The 15,281-nt window shown below is 42.4% G+C and overlaps 1 protein-coding gene across 5 annotated transcripts in view; it reads left to right on the plus strand.

The window, feature by feature from the left end:
- Window positions 1–15,281, plus strand: part of THSD7B (thrombospondin type 1 domain containing 7B) — a 355,621-nt gene that overhangs the window by 308,542 nt on the left and 31,798 nt on the right. For all 5 annotated transcript variants that reach the window (XM_075757230.1, XM_075757233.1, XM_075757234.1 and 2 more), the window contains 2 exons: window positions 10,544–10,677; window positions 11,421–11,574. In XM_075757230.1, coding sequence (XP_075613345.1) covers window positions 10,544–10,677; window positions 11,421–11,574 — 288 coding nt within the window. The remainder of the gene's footprint in view (window positions 1–10,543; window positions 10,678–11,420; window positions 11,575–15,281) is intronic.

Below are 15,281 nucleotides of genomic sequence, written 5' to 3' on the forward strand. Positions count from 1 at the left end.
ATCTGTGAATTCAGCCAGCTTGTCACGAGGCTGGCCTCTCAGCAGCACTGCTAGGAGTTCTGCATTACCTGTAATTATACAGAGAAAATTGCTCAAGGTAATGCCATGTCTAAACGCAGTACTAACATCTGCCTGTCTTGGCAGTAAGACAGCTACCATAAATATGCGGTGCAACAGGCTGTCAAATATCCTGGCTTCTGCAGTAACTTGCTCTTCTAAGGAAAATTTTCCAGCTCTACTTACTAATCAGGCTGTGGGTGATCTTTCTGAGCTTTGAAGCTATGGGATCTATCATGCGTCCATCAGCGTCTGTTCTGCGCTCCCTACGAGCATCCATTTCTGCCCGGATGCTGATGAGGAGGAGTCAGACCTGCTGCTGAGCAGACTGGGGGCTGAGTGACAGTCTTATCCTAATGAAACAATCGGGTTATGAGCTAGTTTGCATTTCTGTTCCTGCTTTTGCAGGAACCTAAAACCAGGCTGTTTCTTGTTGTGACTGCGGGAAGCCCCAGGAGCACTTTGCAGTTCTCTCTGCTTCAAGCCTTTGGTGTAGTCTCATGGAAGTGTATTTCAGAAAACATAACTTTCAACTGCCTGACACTTCCCAGTCTCTTCTATTTCTTGTCTATAGTGCTATCAATCAAATTGTTCTTGTCGGCTAACGGGTTTAAGTCTCGTGTGGAAAATTTTAAGTCCAAGATCATACTATGTAAGGACAAATGTGTGACTGCTCTGCCACGCTAATTCATTCTTGCTTAAGACATGAAAATAAATTAATAGAATATCAATTTGAAGTTTTTAGACCTCGAAATGATTTAAAATCTCTTAAAAGAAAGACTAGGGCTGAAACTTTGTCTCCAAGGCATCATTTCTAACTTAGCAGTAAGCTCTGATGGTCTTTTCTTTAAATTGCCTATTGTACAGATGCCTACAAAGAAAGTGCTTCTTTGGGACTGTTTGTGTTTAGTACCAGCATTTATTTCATTTCATGTGACAGATGACTTGGCTTCTAGATCTAGTAATCACTCGCTTATATCCCACCGGGGCAGGTTTTTGACCTACTGAAGCGCTGTGATTTGGTTTGGGAGTGCTGGCTGGCTGGGCAGGGAACCGTGGTGGCTGCAGGCTTGCTCAGGAGCCCCATGTCCCTCAAGCCCGGGTGGCTCCTGGGACACGTGTGCGTGGGCTTCCTTTGGCGTTTCGATCAGATGAGAGGAGTGGGAGCACCAGGCTGCCCGGGCTCCGTTAGAAAAGCTGATGTTTGTGTTGTCCCTGCTGATGAGCGAGGCTGCCTGCGCGCTGCAGGACAACTTGATACCGACTTAAATAGTGCGGCTCCTGCACTGCCGGCAGAACCCAGGAGATCTCGGTGTCAACCGCCTCTGCATAGCCCGCCTCATCTGTCAGATGTGCGTGTGCTGTATGCCCACGTTATTGAATTTTTATCATTTAATTATTTTTTCTGTAATGAAATCTACTTGAGTTATTGATGGTGTTCATAGAGATCGAGTCCCACCTGATAAAGGCCAGCTGGCTGCGTGCCACCTGGCATGCCTTCTGCATCTCACCTGCAGGCTTCACTAAAGACAGTGCCACCCAATTAAGATTTAAATGTCTGAAAGCCTTTCATATCTGTTGTGAATGACATTCTGTAATTGTGGGGTTTCTTACCAGATTTCAGGTTAAGCTTCATAGATTTTTAAAATTTTTTTATTATCCTAAGGCTTTGATTGTGAGACACACTTACGAAATCCAGAGGATTGCTGGATGAAGCTGAATGAGCTCTGCTTTATTCTTCAGCATAGTCATACACTCACAAATAAAGGCCTGATTTCTGCTTGAGGGATTTTTTTTTTTTTTTCTTTTTGAAAGATGGGGAAATGGAAGGATTGAATGCAACCTTATGTTGTAGCAATTTTATTTTAGGCAGAGTTTCTGCTTTTTTTTTTTTCTTTGCAATATTATACAGCAGCTAAACTAATGAATATGTAATTTTCTTTCCTTTCTGCTTGTCATGCCCTGCTAACATGGACATCTACAAAGGCTCAGGTTGGTGTTGCAATCTGTCTTCATCTTATCTTATTGTTCTCATTTAGTAAAAAGGGGCTTCGATGTTGTTCTTCATCAGTCAGCTTTTTTTCCCCTTCCTCTCTTTAAAACTGGATCCAACATTATTACTGCATAACAGATTCATCCAGAGAGGTGCCACATTCGTTTGTTACCCCTGAAACTATCCTTCAGCTGCAGCAAAATGTGCTGTTTCAAAAACACGGGACATCATTGATTTATTTTATATCTACTTAAATTTGCTATGCTTGCCTAGCTTTGTGACAGGGAGACAGCAGAAGCTACAGCACCTACAGCTTCTGGAATCAGCAAAAATGCACCAAAACTCCCACTAATGAGTTTCTGCCTTGCTTTAGACCCCTATATTTGACAACATAGTAAAATGGCATTTGTTAATATCTCATCCAGATTCCATATTTTCTTGATAGCAAAGAAGCATAATTAAAAAATAAAATAAAAAGCAGACCCACAGGAACTGGCCATTTGTGATGGTATTCGCATGTCCTCTATTCACACTTAAACATCTCCACTTTTTTGCATAACTCTGAGACAAAATTGTCTTGCCTGAGCACTTCAGGTAGAAATAAATACCTAGTATCTGCAAGGTTATACCCTGTGCTGCATTCTACTCCTCAAAGGCTGTAGTGACAGTAAAACCTGGAATAAAACTGGGGAGGCAGGTTCGGGCCAGAAGCTTCACATTCTCCCTTGTTTTCTCAGGTTGAATGATGCCAACTTCTTCTTTTAATCTGCAGGAAGGTGCGCTCACACTTTACAATTTGGTGGGTTTAATGCCTGCACCAATCTTACAGAAAAGAAAACCACTTACCACTAGAAAATATGAATTAATAAACCTTGCTGAGCTACGTGTTAGTTCTATAAGTGTGAGCTGTAATGACTGGGCTTTGGCAGAGCTCACTTCAATTAACTTTTTAAACAAGGCATTTTCCATTCGTTGCACTTAAGAATTTGAAATACAGCGGTGTCTGTCTTTGCATATTTAATCATCCATTAGAAGAAAATAAAGGATTTACTAGGAGCGTTTTTTAAAGTCCAGCAAAAGAGTGGATACAGTAAAAGCATCTAAAAGGCATGGTGAGGGAATGTGGAGCATCCAGATGACTTTATAGCAAGAATATTCTGCTACTTTCCTAATTTCTCCTCTTTTCTTTTTCCTCATTTTACAGCCTAAATTTTACAGTGCTGCTTTTTTCGATGGCTTCATCCTGAAATGTCTTTATTTGAACTTTTCAGTATCTGATTTTAAGCTGAGATGTCATCCAGTTAGTGCAAGAAATAGGGCATTTCCAGATTCAGTCTCCCACTCCCTGAGGGCTCCCTCACCAGCCTCTTATAAATCACTTAATTCTTCATCCTCAGTTTTCTCATGTGTAAATCAGGATTAAAGTTGAGCGGTTTTGAGGGTCGGGCTATAAATAGATTATCAAGAGCTGGGGAAACTTCAGAGGATTGATAGTTGCTTTTACCCTTCCTACTAATCGAGAATCACTTTTCGATGTGTTTTTGAAGGCTGTCACCATGGTTCATCCCTTAGAGTAACGGTGAAGGGTCTGTTTCTGTAGGAGCTTCCACACTGCCCGCAGGGCAGAGACCGGGAATTGGTATGTCTTTCTGTCTGTGGTATAGTAATTGTTGCCCAGACTCTCAATTTATATTTTGTACTTTGAATAAAATTGATCCCATCCTTTTGCCAGATGCAAAGTTTTAGGCAGGTCCAGGTTTTCTAGAAACTTGGTTCAGTGCCAGTGAAGACTTTTCATAACGTTAGCGAAGTTCTAATTGATTTTCTTTTTTCTGTACCACAAAGGAGGTAAAAAACAGTAACTCCGTTGACTTGAGTGTAATGAAAACTAAAAGTGCTGAATTTGCTTCACGAATATTTGTGCAGGTATCTGCTAGAGGCATGAAAAATTCAGGAATTCCAATAATTTCAGAAGTCTTACTGCATGCTGATCTATTCAAACTTTTGTGCTGTAAGTCATTCTTGAGCAGTATTTTTTTTTTTTTATTTTGGTGGCTATTTGCAGCATCCAGATACCTAAAGACAAGTATTCATCAGTGAAACAGCTGCTTTGCAAAATCCAAATTGCTTAAAAAGTAATTGTTCAATCAGTTTTAATACTGGTGAGTGGTTAGCATATTTCTGGCGATTGTGATCAATAGATAAACTAACATGAAATAAAATCAATTTTATTTTAAAGAGAACTATTTAATGTTGAAATTTTAATGAGGTCATTTCTGTGATGTAGTGTTTGTTAATGTGCAAGTACTTGTCCTTCAGATATACAGTTAATTCACTAAAGCTTTTAAATGCGTGCTTAGATCTGCCAAATCAAACATGCACTTAGGTAATTAACAAAGTACTCCATTTTGAATTCAGTTTTAAAGAACTAAATCAAAGAAACTTATTATTAGAAATTATCTGTTTTGTTTTAAATGGAATGTGAAGGCAGTATTAGAGCATTATAAAAATTATTCAGTTAATGTATGGACACCTTACAACCGAAAAAGAGATTCGGATGAACTAGATGGAGGCAAATTTTCAGGTAATTGCAGTAGACAGACATCTTTGGAGCTGTATTTCCCAACATGCTCTGGATCCGTTTGTGTCAGGCTGGTTGCACGAGAAGTGATGACCGTGGTCCAAGTTTCACGAAGTGGTGGCCAGAAGCCGGAGGAGGAGGAGGGGGCCACTTTTGCACGGTGACATTCCACCGCTGCCTGCTCTTGTAGCCTGGAGATGCAGGGAACATCAAAGTGGGTACGCAAAAAGTGTTAAAAGTGAGCACATTGCTGGCCAGTCTGAGTAGGAGTGGTTTTAATATCTGCGCTTGAATTTCCTTACCAGCAAGTGTCTTTGCAAACCAGAGCAAATCAGCTCTTTCCTATAGGAGATCTTTTCTAGCTTTAGTCTTATTCATGGTGGTCTCCGTAGTTTAAAAGTAGGTTGTTACTTCTTTGGTTCTGGCTGTTTCAATGTATTAGGTCTAATGTAACCTTGGTATAAGGGCAGCAATGTGAAATGAACTTGTGTTAGCAATGAATTTAGCCCATTTTTATTAGAAATGAATAGCACAGAGGTTGTCCTCAGGGTCTCAGGCAACTGCTACAGTGATCAGTTTGGTTGTTCTAATATAATAAGCAGATATTGACTTTAGCTGAGGTGAACACCAAGATTTACTGTCTTGAAAGCTAAAATATCGACTGAGGGAAAACCAGAGTCAATATTTACCTTGAGGGACAATAAATCTTGATGTTCACTGAAATATGAAGTCCCTATGATTTTCAGAAGTGTTGAACCTCATTCTAGTTTACTCTGCAGGTGCTCATCAGAAACACTACCTAAAGTATAGGTATGAATTTCTTTTAATGAATCACGTCAGTTGAGCAAGTGTGCATGTTTCTATGTGTCCTTTGCAAGGTCGGTATTATTCCTGACCTACATTTAAATAAATAAGTTACAGAACATTATAAATCACACCAAAGCTCTCTGGTGGTTAGATTTTCATTAGTATGCAAGTATCAGCTATTAAAAGAGAAAATAAATAGATTAATGTTTGTATATATTGTTGAAGTAACTGTTGACATCAAGATACTTTAGCAAGGACTCAGAGTTTGCATTGGAGTGCATGGGAGCTGGCTTATTTTTTTAGGGCAAACCTATAGCAGTTTGTCTCTTAAAAAGTAGCATTTGTCTTTCTTCCCTTTATTTAGAACTGTACCCATCAACTTGATTTTAGGATTCAGACATTAATATATTCCAGATTAATTGTGGCTACAAAGAGTGATACAAGGGTCCTATGAAAGTCAGCAGCAAAGCTCCCATTGACTTCAGTCAGGCATCATTTCACCCCTTGGTTCATCGAGCCCAAAACCCAACATGTGAATATGAATAAAAATTGAGGAAAACAGTTAGTTTCCACAAATGCTAAAAGTATTTTGATTGTGTTTAGTTCTTGAGAGGATGAAAGGCGAGGTGCTAAGGGATGGAGCCAGGCTGACCCCCGCCTCTCTCTCACCTGAGCAGTGCAGAACAATGGGCCCCTGTGCCCAACCCGTGGCCTTTAGTTTCTGTCGTTCAGGAGATGGATGGTAGTACAATTCTGTACGTGTGTTGGGTGGCTCGGTCTGGAGGTTTTTGTACATGCACTGTTTGCATAAGTTTGGGGAAGGGTGAGCATTAAGCAGATTGTTTTCAAAGGAACTGTTGTCTTTGGGCTTGGGAAGATAAGTGGTGTAGTTGGACAAGAGACTTTGGTATCTGCAGTGGATGGCAAACACATTGTGTGCAGGGATACTGAGACTTTGTTGAATTTGAAGCTTGGACGCGTTCTGTGTTGCAGCCAGGGATCTGTGGGAGCACATCCCAACCTTCTCCCAAGTCAGGTACTTTGGGTCCCTGGGTTGGGTGAGGAGTGAGGACACCGCATCCCATCCCAGCCTCTGTTCAGGGTCAGGAGAGGGTGCTCCTGTGGACCCAGGAGGTGAGAAGTGATCCCAGGTTACCCTGGTTGGTGGGACCAGCAAGGCTAAGCCAAAATCCTTTGAATATGTAAACTCAAGAACATCATCTGTTTGACCTTCTTAAGTATCACAGCTGTTAGCAAAAGATAGGAATGAAAGGCTCTCAGTCTTTCTAGTTTTTAAGTACAAAAAAAGAGGAATTGGAAGGGATTGAAAACAAATGATGGGAAGCTAGGAGAGAGAAACAGGAGGAAAACATTGCCATGTGGAGGAAGGGAACATACCCCACGTCACGATGGTTTTTAAATGCAAACATAGTCACAAATTATATTCAGAGCTTCCAAAATGTGTACCCACAGAGCTGCAGCAGTGGAAATCTTGTGCCTGTTTCAGACTCCCATTTAAAAGGTGTAACAGAGTCTACTGATACCTGTTGTAACTTGCTCTGAAGAAACCTGCCTCTCCCAATGACGTGTGGTGGTTATTCACACCTTCCCGCTATCTTGGAGGTAATACCAGAGGTGGTATTGCTTGGCGCAGACATGGGGCAGAGGGGGGTGGTTTGTTCACAGATGGGACACGCAGTGGTGTCAGCACAATAACTTAGTAAAACAGGTTATTTGTAACAATTATATTTTGGGGGTTTGATGGTGAGTGTACCCTGGGAATCCTGACTGCGTTGGAGGCACTGAAGAGGTCAGCAGCCGACCACGCATGGAAGGCAGAACCTGCAGCAGCTGCAGGGTCAGAGCTGGGCGTTATGGTCCCGCAAGGATCGTGCAGCCAGTGCTGTGTGCCCTCCCTCCTCTGGCGCAGAGCTGGGTGTCTGTGGGAGGAGGAGAGCTGATGGGGCTTCACGTGTAATCATACCGGCTTGACACCATTAGGCAGCAGAATACAAATGCTCTATTAATGGCTTTATTATTGCGATCCCGCCTGCTCTTGAAAGAGCACATTTGAAGTATCACTTCACATCACGTGTATTTGTGTCACTGCATATAGGATCTCTGTTTTGTCCTCACACGTTTCCTCACAGAGATTTTTAGTTCACGTGCCATCCCATCCCTGCCCGAACCCTGCTGGTTTTGTTACACAGAAATCACATCAGGTAAGTGCTGCAGGAGGCTTTGGCCACCAAAACACAGTTGTGGTAAATTCCTTTTGTTAAGCCTGTACTGCTAGCCGCAGGTGGGCTATGCTGGTTCGGAGAGCTCTGAGGTTTAACAGATTTTAGCGCAGAGCGATGAGAGGTCACTGAGAGAACGAGCATTTCCAAGCTCTCGGTCTTGCCCAGGCAAGGAGCAGGGGTGAGTGCTGCAAGGCTGGCAGCGCTCGCGTCGTGACCTGCAGGATTCACAGCAATATCCTCTAGCCCTGTGGACAGGTTATTAATTAGAGCAAGGAAAAGAACCTTAAATCCCTAAATCCACTGTTTGTGCTGTGCCTGCCCCTGCTGCCCAGCCATGCTTTCAGAGGAGTGCAGGCAGCACCCGTGCCATCACCTCCCACCCTCTCCCAACCTCGTCTTTCTCTTCAAAAGTCTAAAGAGCAGGAACAGGCACCCACCTAGCTCTTAACAAACATATTAATAAATAAGTTTTACCTCCCTTAACACTGCCCGGTGAGACGTCTCCTCGCGGGCTGCAGTCCCTGCCCACCAGCAGGCAGTTCTTGCAAAGTTCGGTGCTTCGCTCTCTCTTGGTTCTGTCTCCCCTCTGTGTCGAGGGAACCTCCGATCACGCCTGAAGCACACATTTCCCTCTTCGACTAATCGTCTCCTGCAGACGGCAGTAGGTTTTGTCAGGCAACATAGCCAGAGCATGGTTTGGGTTTTTTTTTCCTCCCCTCCCCGTAGAGCAGGGAAACTAACAAATACTCCCTGTCTCTACATCCATCTCCTGGCTGTCTTTGGGGAACGTGAAGGCTTCATGGTGCCTAAAGAGGGGTTGTTATTCTCCCTGGTGCGCGCAGGGGAATGGCTGCAGGAGTCGGTACCTCTCTGAAGGTGGCGGGCAGGACGGTGGCCCCGCGCCGGGCTGGCTGTGCTGCCACGTCCCCCTGCGCCTGCCGGCTCCCCGCTTGCTGGTGCTGAGCACAGGTCCTGCTCAGCACGCACTTTCTCTCTTTGCTCTTGTGTACACCCGTTGATGAGCGTGGCTGCACAGCTAATGAGGGATGCTTCTGGTGCTGCTTGCTCAGTCTAGGAAACAGCCTCTGTATGCACTTTATACAATATATAGATACCTATATATCATATAGTTAGGCCAAATATTGCCGCCTCAGTGTGCAGGAATCATGAGCCCATATCATGTGACTGCGGTGCACTGTGATCTTTCAAAGACTTTCCTGCAGGCCCAGCGAAAGCTGGAAGCATCACACACCGCCTCCGGGCTGCGGGGTGACCCCACTCGCTTCTGCAAGAAGGTTGTTCTACCAAGCGCTGTCGCTGTGCACGTTCCAGCCCTGCCACAGCGGTACCAATACATTTTGCACGTTCTCTGCTGTTATTTGTGCATGGACTGTGGAAAAGGATTTGTGCTTAATAATACATAGGAAGAATCATACTACTCGTATTACTGCCTTTGTCCCCTTCGTTCCCCTCCCTTTCCCCTTCCCCTGCCTGAAACGTGATGCTCTTACTAGTTCATGCCCTGCTTGCCCCCACCAGTCCCGACTTCTATTGCCTTCAGCCCTTTCTTTTCTCCTTCATGTATTCTGCACTTTTTAGCCTGTCTTACTCTCTCCTCTCTGCTAAACCTATGCCCAACGTTTATATGCACCCACAGTTCAAATTAGTTTCTGACATTTGCTGTTCCTGAGGGGTTTTCTTTAGCAAGGTATCTTCTTTTCGTTTGATGTGAAGGTAATTTTCTGATGGGGTAACAGTTTTGTTTTCAGACTGGTGTCTCGATCTCCTCGTCCCCCCACCTCCAAAATGTTGTAAATAAAGTTTCTTTATTGTTGTGACCACAACTCGTGTGGTGGTAATTACTATTTTTAAATGAAGCTATAAATCATTAAACCTGTGACTGTTGTTTTGGGGTTTTTTTGCAAGAATAGTCAGAAGGAAGGCTATTGAGTTACGATTATTTTAATGGTGAGAACTGAATGGCTCCACAGCAGCAAGGCCAAAGAGATTTTGGTGTGTGGAAGAAGAAATCTTAGATGCACTGTATTTTTTCAGGGCTTCATTGTGCTTCATACAAAGCAGCAGAGAACACTGTATCTTCAAATCAGCTTCTGCTGAAAAACTGGATTCAAAATAAATAAGTTTTATTCATAACTGTAATAGAACTGTTGCTATATTCATTTGTTTAAACCTAAAAATCTGCTAACGTACTATTTCTCAGTGTGCTGCTTCTAGCAACCTGAATATCCAGCGCCTTTTAAAAATGTTTATTAATCTTTTGGCAGTATTTTTCTCTCTACATAGATACCATAGTTCAGGTGAATACACGATTGTGTTTGGGAGATGTGTTAGAGATAAGTCACTTGCAGGGAAAAAATCATTTATAGTTTTTGTGTTTAAAAATGAAATTTGTAGGACGCATAAGATGTCATTCTTTTATGGTAAATGACTTACAAGGATACCTTAGAAGCAAAGGTAAATGAGTGCTGATTTTAAGTTTGTACTTTCTGAAACACAAAAGGATGCGGCACACACGGTCCTGGTGAATGACGTGTGATAGATTATAGCGAGAGCAGTCTGAGCAAATGAAATTGTAATGGAGTTCTGGCTGCAGGAAATAGCTGTTATTTATCCTATTTCCTAAGATGCTGCATACATACTGCTGTTTATTATATACTTAAAAATCCCTTGGCAAGTCAATAATGAATAAATGAACTTAAAGGGTATTACAACACCCTGCACATAAGGAGCATAAGCCAGGATATTTTTCAGTGTACTCTTTCCGGGGTTGGCTGAGGCGTTTCTGCAGAGATGCTAACCTGGATACTTCAAATGAACAGTTTTGATTCTTTCTCCCGGCAGGTGTACGAGGCAGTCCCATGCTACACCGAGTGCAATCAGTATTCTTGGGTAGTAGAACCATGGTCTCCGTGCAAAATCAACAGTGAACAAAATTCCCTCCACTGTGGAGAAGGAATACAAACGAGGAAAGTCAGGTGCGTAAAGACAAAAGCACAGGTACTCCAGATTTAAAAGAGCTGTATTAAAAATACTTGCATAAAGCTGAAACATCTGGCCACCTGACAGTGAGTACGCTGCTGAGTCCACTGTATTTCAAATGAAAAGAAACATGCGTTTATGTGCAATGGTTTACAGGAAAAGCATCTCAGAGGTGCAGCCTTGTGTTATGATCGAGATGTCTTTCAGGAAGATGGCATGATGTTTAAATTAGAATTCTTCAACCTAAATGCCATATATACATAAAGCCCCCTGAGGTGCAAAGCCTCCATATTCTGATTTGCTAACATTTTCCCCAAGTAATGGCATTGAACGCGCCAGAGTGGTGTTCATTATTAGTGAGTATTCGTTCCCTAGGCACAGGGAAATGCTGAATTATTTCCAAATGTTGGGATGTTACTAGCAGGTTACAAAGGTTTGTTCTTGCTGGTTGTCATTTTCTGTTCACTCATCTGTCAGCCGATCAAAGTTAAAATCCCTCTGTATGAAGTTTGAAATGTTTATTTAAAGTAGTTATTGAAATCTGAGAGTAACAAAAGCATGTTGTGCCTGTAGCTGGTTTCGATTTGCATTAACAAATTAATTCTGCATTTTGACCAGCCGTGCTGCATATAGCTATTGTGTTATGTATAGTGTCCTATATAGGGTCGAGCAGACCTGTTGATGTCCATCCCTTCTGTAGTATGTTGATGATTCTCTAATGAAAATGTTTTCTGTATAGGTGTGTGAGTACTGCTGAGGACAATGGAGGGGAGACTGTGTCCAATGCACTGTGTAATCAGGCTGAAATCCCAGACAGAACGCAGAAGTGTAGCTTGTACTGCCCCCGCGAGTGTGCAGTGTCGGACTGGGGACAGTGGAGTGAATGTCCACAGGTAGGCTCTCCTGCTTGTGTCTCTGTTGCAGTGTTCCTCACGCGTCAGTCTTCTCTGTCCTTCAGCTGTTTCATGAGATCGTTATTTTCTAACAAAGTAAATTATTTTCTGAGGGAAGTTAGGCTTAATGGATCCTGCCAGCATGGTTGAATCTGGAGATTTTTATATTTCTACAGAGCCTGAGCTGTAAAAAATTAGTAAAGCACATAGTCATAACTGTGACAAATGATTCCACTCATCTTTCCATTTGGTCTACAGGAGAGGAGCCACACAAGTACAGTGGGTGAAGGGACCAGTATTCTAGCAGCAGTAAGGGCTGGCCGTGTTAGGAAATATTTGCAGGGGAGAGCTCTGTGAGGGATGTACGACTACCATCACAACCTGCTGGTAAATGGTGGTGGTGGCACTCCTCTGAACAGGTCTTAGGCCCGAGGGAACCACAACTCTCGCTTCCCAGCAGACACTTTTTCTGTCCAGTATCTCCTCCTCAAAAAAAAATTGAGGGAAGATTTGAGGCAACAGCAACAGAAGGGCATGGCAGCACGATGCCTGAATAATTTGTCATGTCACAAAAATACTCAAAACTTTGTGAATTATGCGGGGGTTCAAGCCACCGCCAACTGCTCTGTGTTTTCCTAAGTGTGCAAGATGGAAAGAAGCTGCAAATTCTGTCTTGCGAAAACTCTCTGACCTCAAAGCATGTAATTTCAAACCCATTGTTTCTCTCTGTTGTAATAGATGCCAGGTTTAATCTCAGGGGGTTTGTAATGGACTTGCATGATGTATTTAAGTGACAAACATACATTCATTGCCCCTGTGTTAACAGGGCCATTATCAAAACTCTGAGTGATTATTGGACAGGTATTTGTACTACTGCTGACACAGGTAATTTCCTTCCATAATATTTTGTGTAGCGTATCAATATACTCGGTAAGAACATGTCAAATAAAATCTTGTGTTTCATTTCCTGCATTTGCTTCCTCCTGAGCCAGCATAGCTTTGATGAAGTATACCACTCTTGCAACCGATACAGATGCTTGGATACCTTTCAAAGTCCCACTGTGGTTGGGCTGTTTCTTTGCCATTGACTTTTTTTTTTTTGAGAGATTTTCTTCATTTTAGCATGCAGTAAGCAGAGATCCTCGAGGCTATAGGGTATTTTTCAGGTGTCTTGGTGGCAGTCAGTTGGTCGTGAAGGGCTGCTTGAAGCTTTAAGCACCCTAGTATCCTTAAGGCACCCTGACTTTTGGCCTGAAGACTCCTTTTCAGCAGTGACAAAGCCTCTGCAGCCCAGAGAAGCAGGAAAGGGATCCCCAGAGCTCGTGGGCTGCACTCCATCAGACAGCATAGCTCTTGGCAGCCCCAGGGCTGAGTGCCACAGTCCCTGTGTTTCCTTGTACATCCTTTTGCCACGATAGATGTTAATTCATAAATGTGAGGGCATCTGCATGCCAACGCAATTAACTGAACAATATGTTTTCACAAGCTGTTCTGCAATGCTTTGTTGTGAAACTGAGATGACTGTGTACGGATGGAGCATGTGTTTAAATACTTCTGTCCAGATACGAGGCAATAAACATCTTGAGGTTTGATGGACAGATAAAACCCTCCCTTTGAAGAGTTTACAGCAGTGCTGTCTCCCTTTTATAGTCACTCAGGCTATTTGTGTTCCTTTGGTTTGGAGAAAGCACCACACAGCACAGTTCCTCCCAGCCTGCACACACTTAACATCTCCAAAGCAAGTGGTAGGCTTGCTGTAACTGGAGAATGGCTGTACCACAACGGTGGTGTATCTGCAGTATGTGTGGGCATACCAGTGTGATGGGTCAGGGATCGAGGGAAACATGGTGACCAGGAGTGAGGCATTGCCAGCACCAGGGTGATTACTGCAACCCTCCATCTCCTGAGTCATCACTAGGAAAAGTGGTCACTGAGAGTGGCCACAAGCTGGTGGACATGGTCAGTGGAGTTACAAAGGCAATGGAGCCTACGGAGGATCCCATTTAGTCTTTAAGGGAGGAGCTATGTGTGGTCATTTGAGTAGCTCCATTCAACTGGAGTGAAAGTGAGAGCCTGGGTCTGGACCTTGCATGGAGACCCTACATCTAGACATCCAAATATAGGAGTCTGCATCTGGAGCTGAATCTAGTTAAGTCTTTTGGTCAGACCTGCTGTGCCTCCAGCCTGCTTGAAATGTCTTCCGACAGAGCCCAGAAAACATATCAGTAAGTTTTCCTGCCTAGAACCTCTTGCTCGTTAGGACTGTCTATTTAGTTGTGTTTGTGGGAATTTTGCTCAATAGCTGATATACTCATGCATGGTTTCTGATTCATGCCAAACTTGAAGTAAATGCCTGTCTTCCGAGGATGTATAAAATGCTTTTTGAATATTCACCGAAAATCCATTTTCTAAGTATGGCTCCTTCCTCTTCCCCAAAGAATCTGAAAAATTTGAGGGATCACATCATATTGAAAGGAAAAAGCAAAACTGTACATCCTGGCTGCTCTTTTTCAAGCACATTTACAAACATATCAAAATAGTTGGCACTCTTTTAGTCGTAGCACTCTTGTGAGGCAGCTGCCAAAGAGCATTCTGGGAAATCTTCCCATATCTCTGGTCATGTTTGGCTTGCTGGAGATAAAGAGGATTTATGAGACTTGACAAATTCTAGTTTGTAAGAAATGAGCAACCACAATTTCAGCCTCATCTTTGCCTGAGTAGCTCTTTGATTTGAGATATTTACCTAGGATTTTGGTCAGGTGAGAATTCTTCTCCAGTTACTTTGGTGTTCTGCTCATATTTTATTGTATTGATAATAAATTTATCCTGATAGAGGAATAACTAACTCTTCTCAGCTGAATATAAAAAGGCCTTTTAGAATATCCAGTTTACCTTTTGTCGATATGTCATTGTACTCTGGATACTTTCTTGGGTATTAGTTGGTTTTATCTTGTAGCAGTACTCTTCCCATGTGAATTTTCCACTTTCAGGATGGTAAATGATCTTGAATCATGTTGAAATCAATGAGTCACAAAGGTGGCAACTGCTTTGTCAATAGGAAGTATTTTCTTCAATACTTCTTTCTGCTAAAACATTGTATTTGCTCTACCCTTTTTGGGTGCATTTCCCTTTTGCTTTTAAATATTTGTGTTTCTAGGGTGGTCTTTTGTAATTTCAGATGCTCCCACAATTCTTTTATGTGTATTTTCCAACTGAATTGTGATTTTTGCATCTCGATTATAGTGCTCTTTAACACTGGTACACAAAGCTAAATTTTAATATTCCCTCTAATGGCACTTTGCCGTGACCCAGAAATGCAGCTGTCTGAAATGTAATACCTCAAGGTTACTTTTGAGGTTTTGTCTCTTTACTGGATTCAAGAAACTCAAAATTACTGATTTAAAGCTTCCCTATTATTCTCACATTCTCTACTGTGAGAAGTAAGTTCAAAATGGTTTTCCCTCTGATTGAAGACTATTTTTTGGCTCATAAAGTTTTCTTCTTTGTCACTAAGTAACATCCACATAACTTAAATATCAAGGCTTTAAAACCATTTAAAATAACAGTTTGAAGCTTGCTAGTCAGAAAAAAAATAATAATCATGAGCAAATTAGATCGACTTGCATTTTGCTTCAGAGATTTCGTATTCGTTGCAGCTACAATAGCGTGTTCAGTCAGACATCATCACTTGATTGCTCAAAGACCCA

The sequence above is a fragment of the Balearica regulorum genome, chromosome 6 (genome assembly GCF_011004875.1).
Source record: "Balearica regulorum gibbericeps isolate bBalReg1 chromosome 6, bBalReg1.pri, whole genome shotgun sequence".
Lineage (NCBI taxonomy): Eukaryota > Metazoa > Chordata > Aves > Gruiformes > Gruidae > Balearica > Balearica regulorum.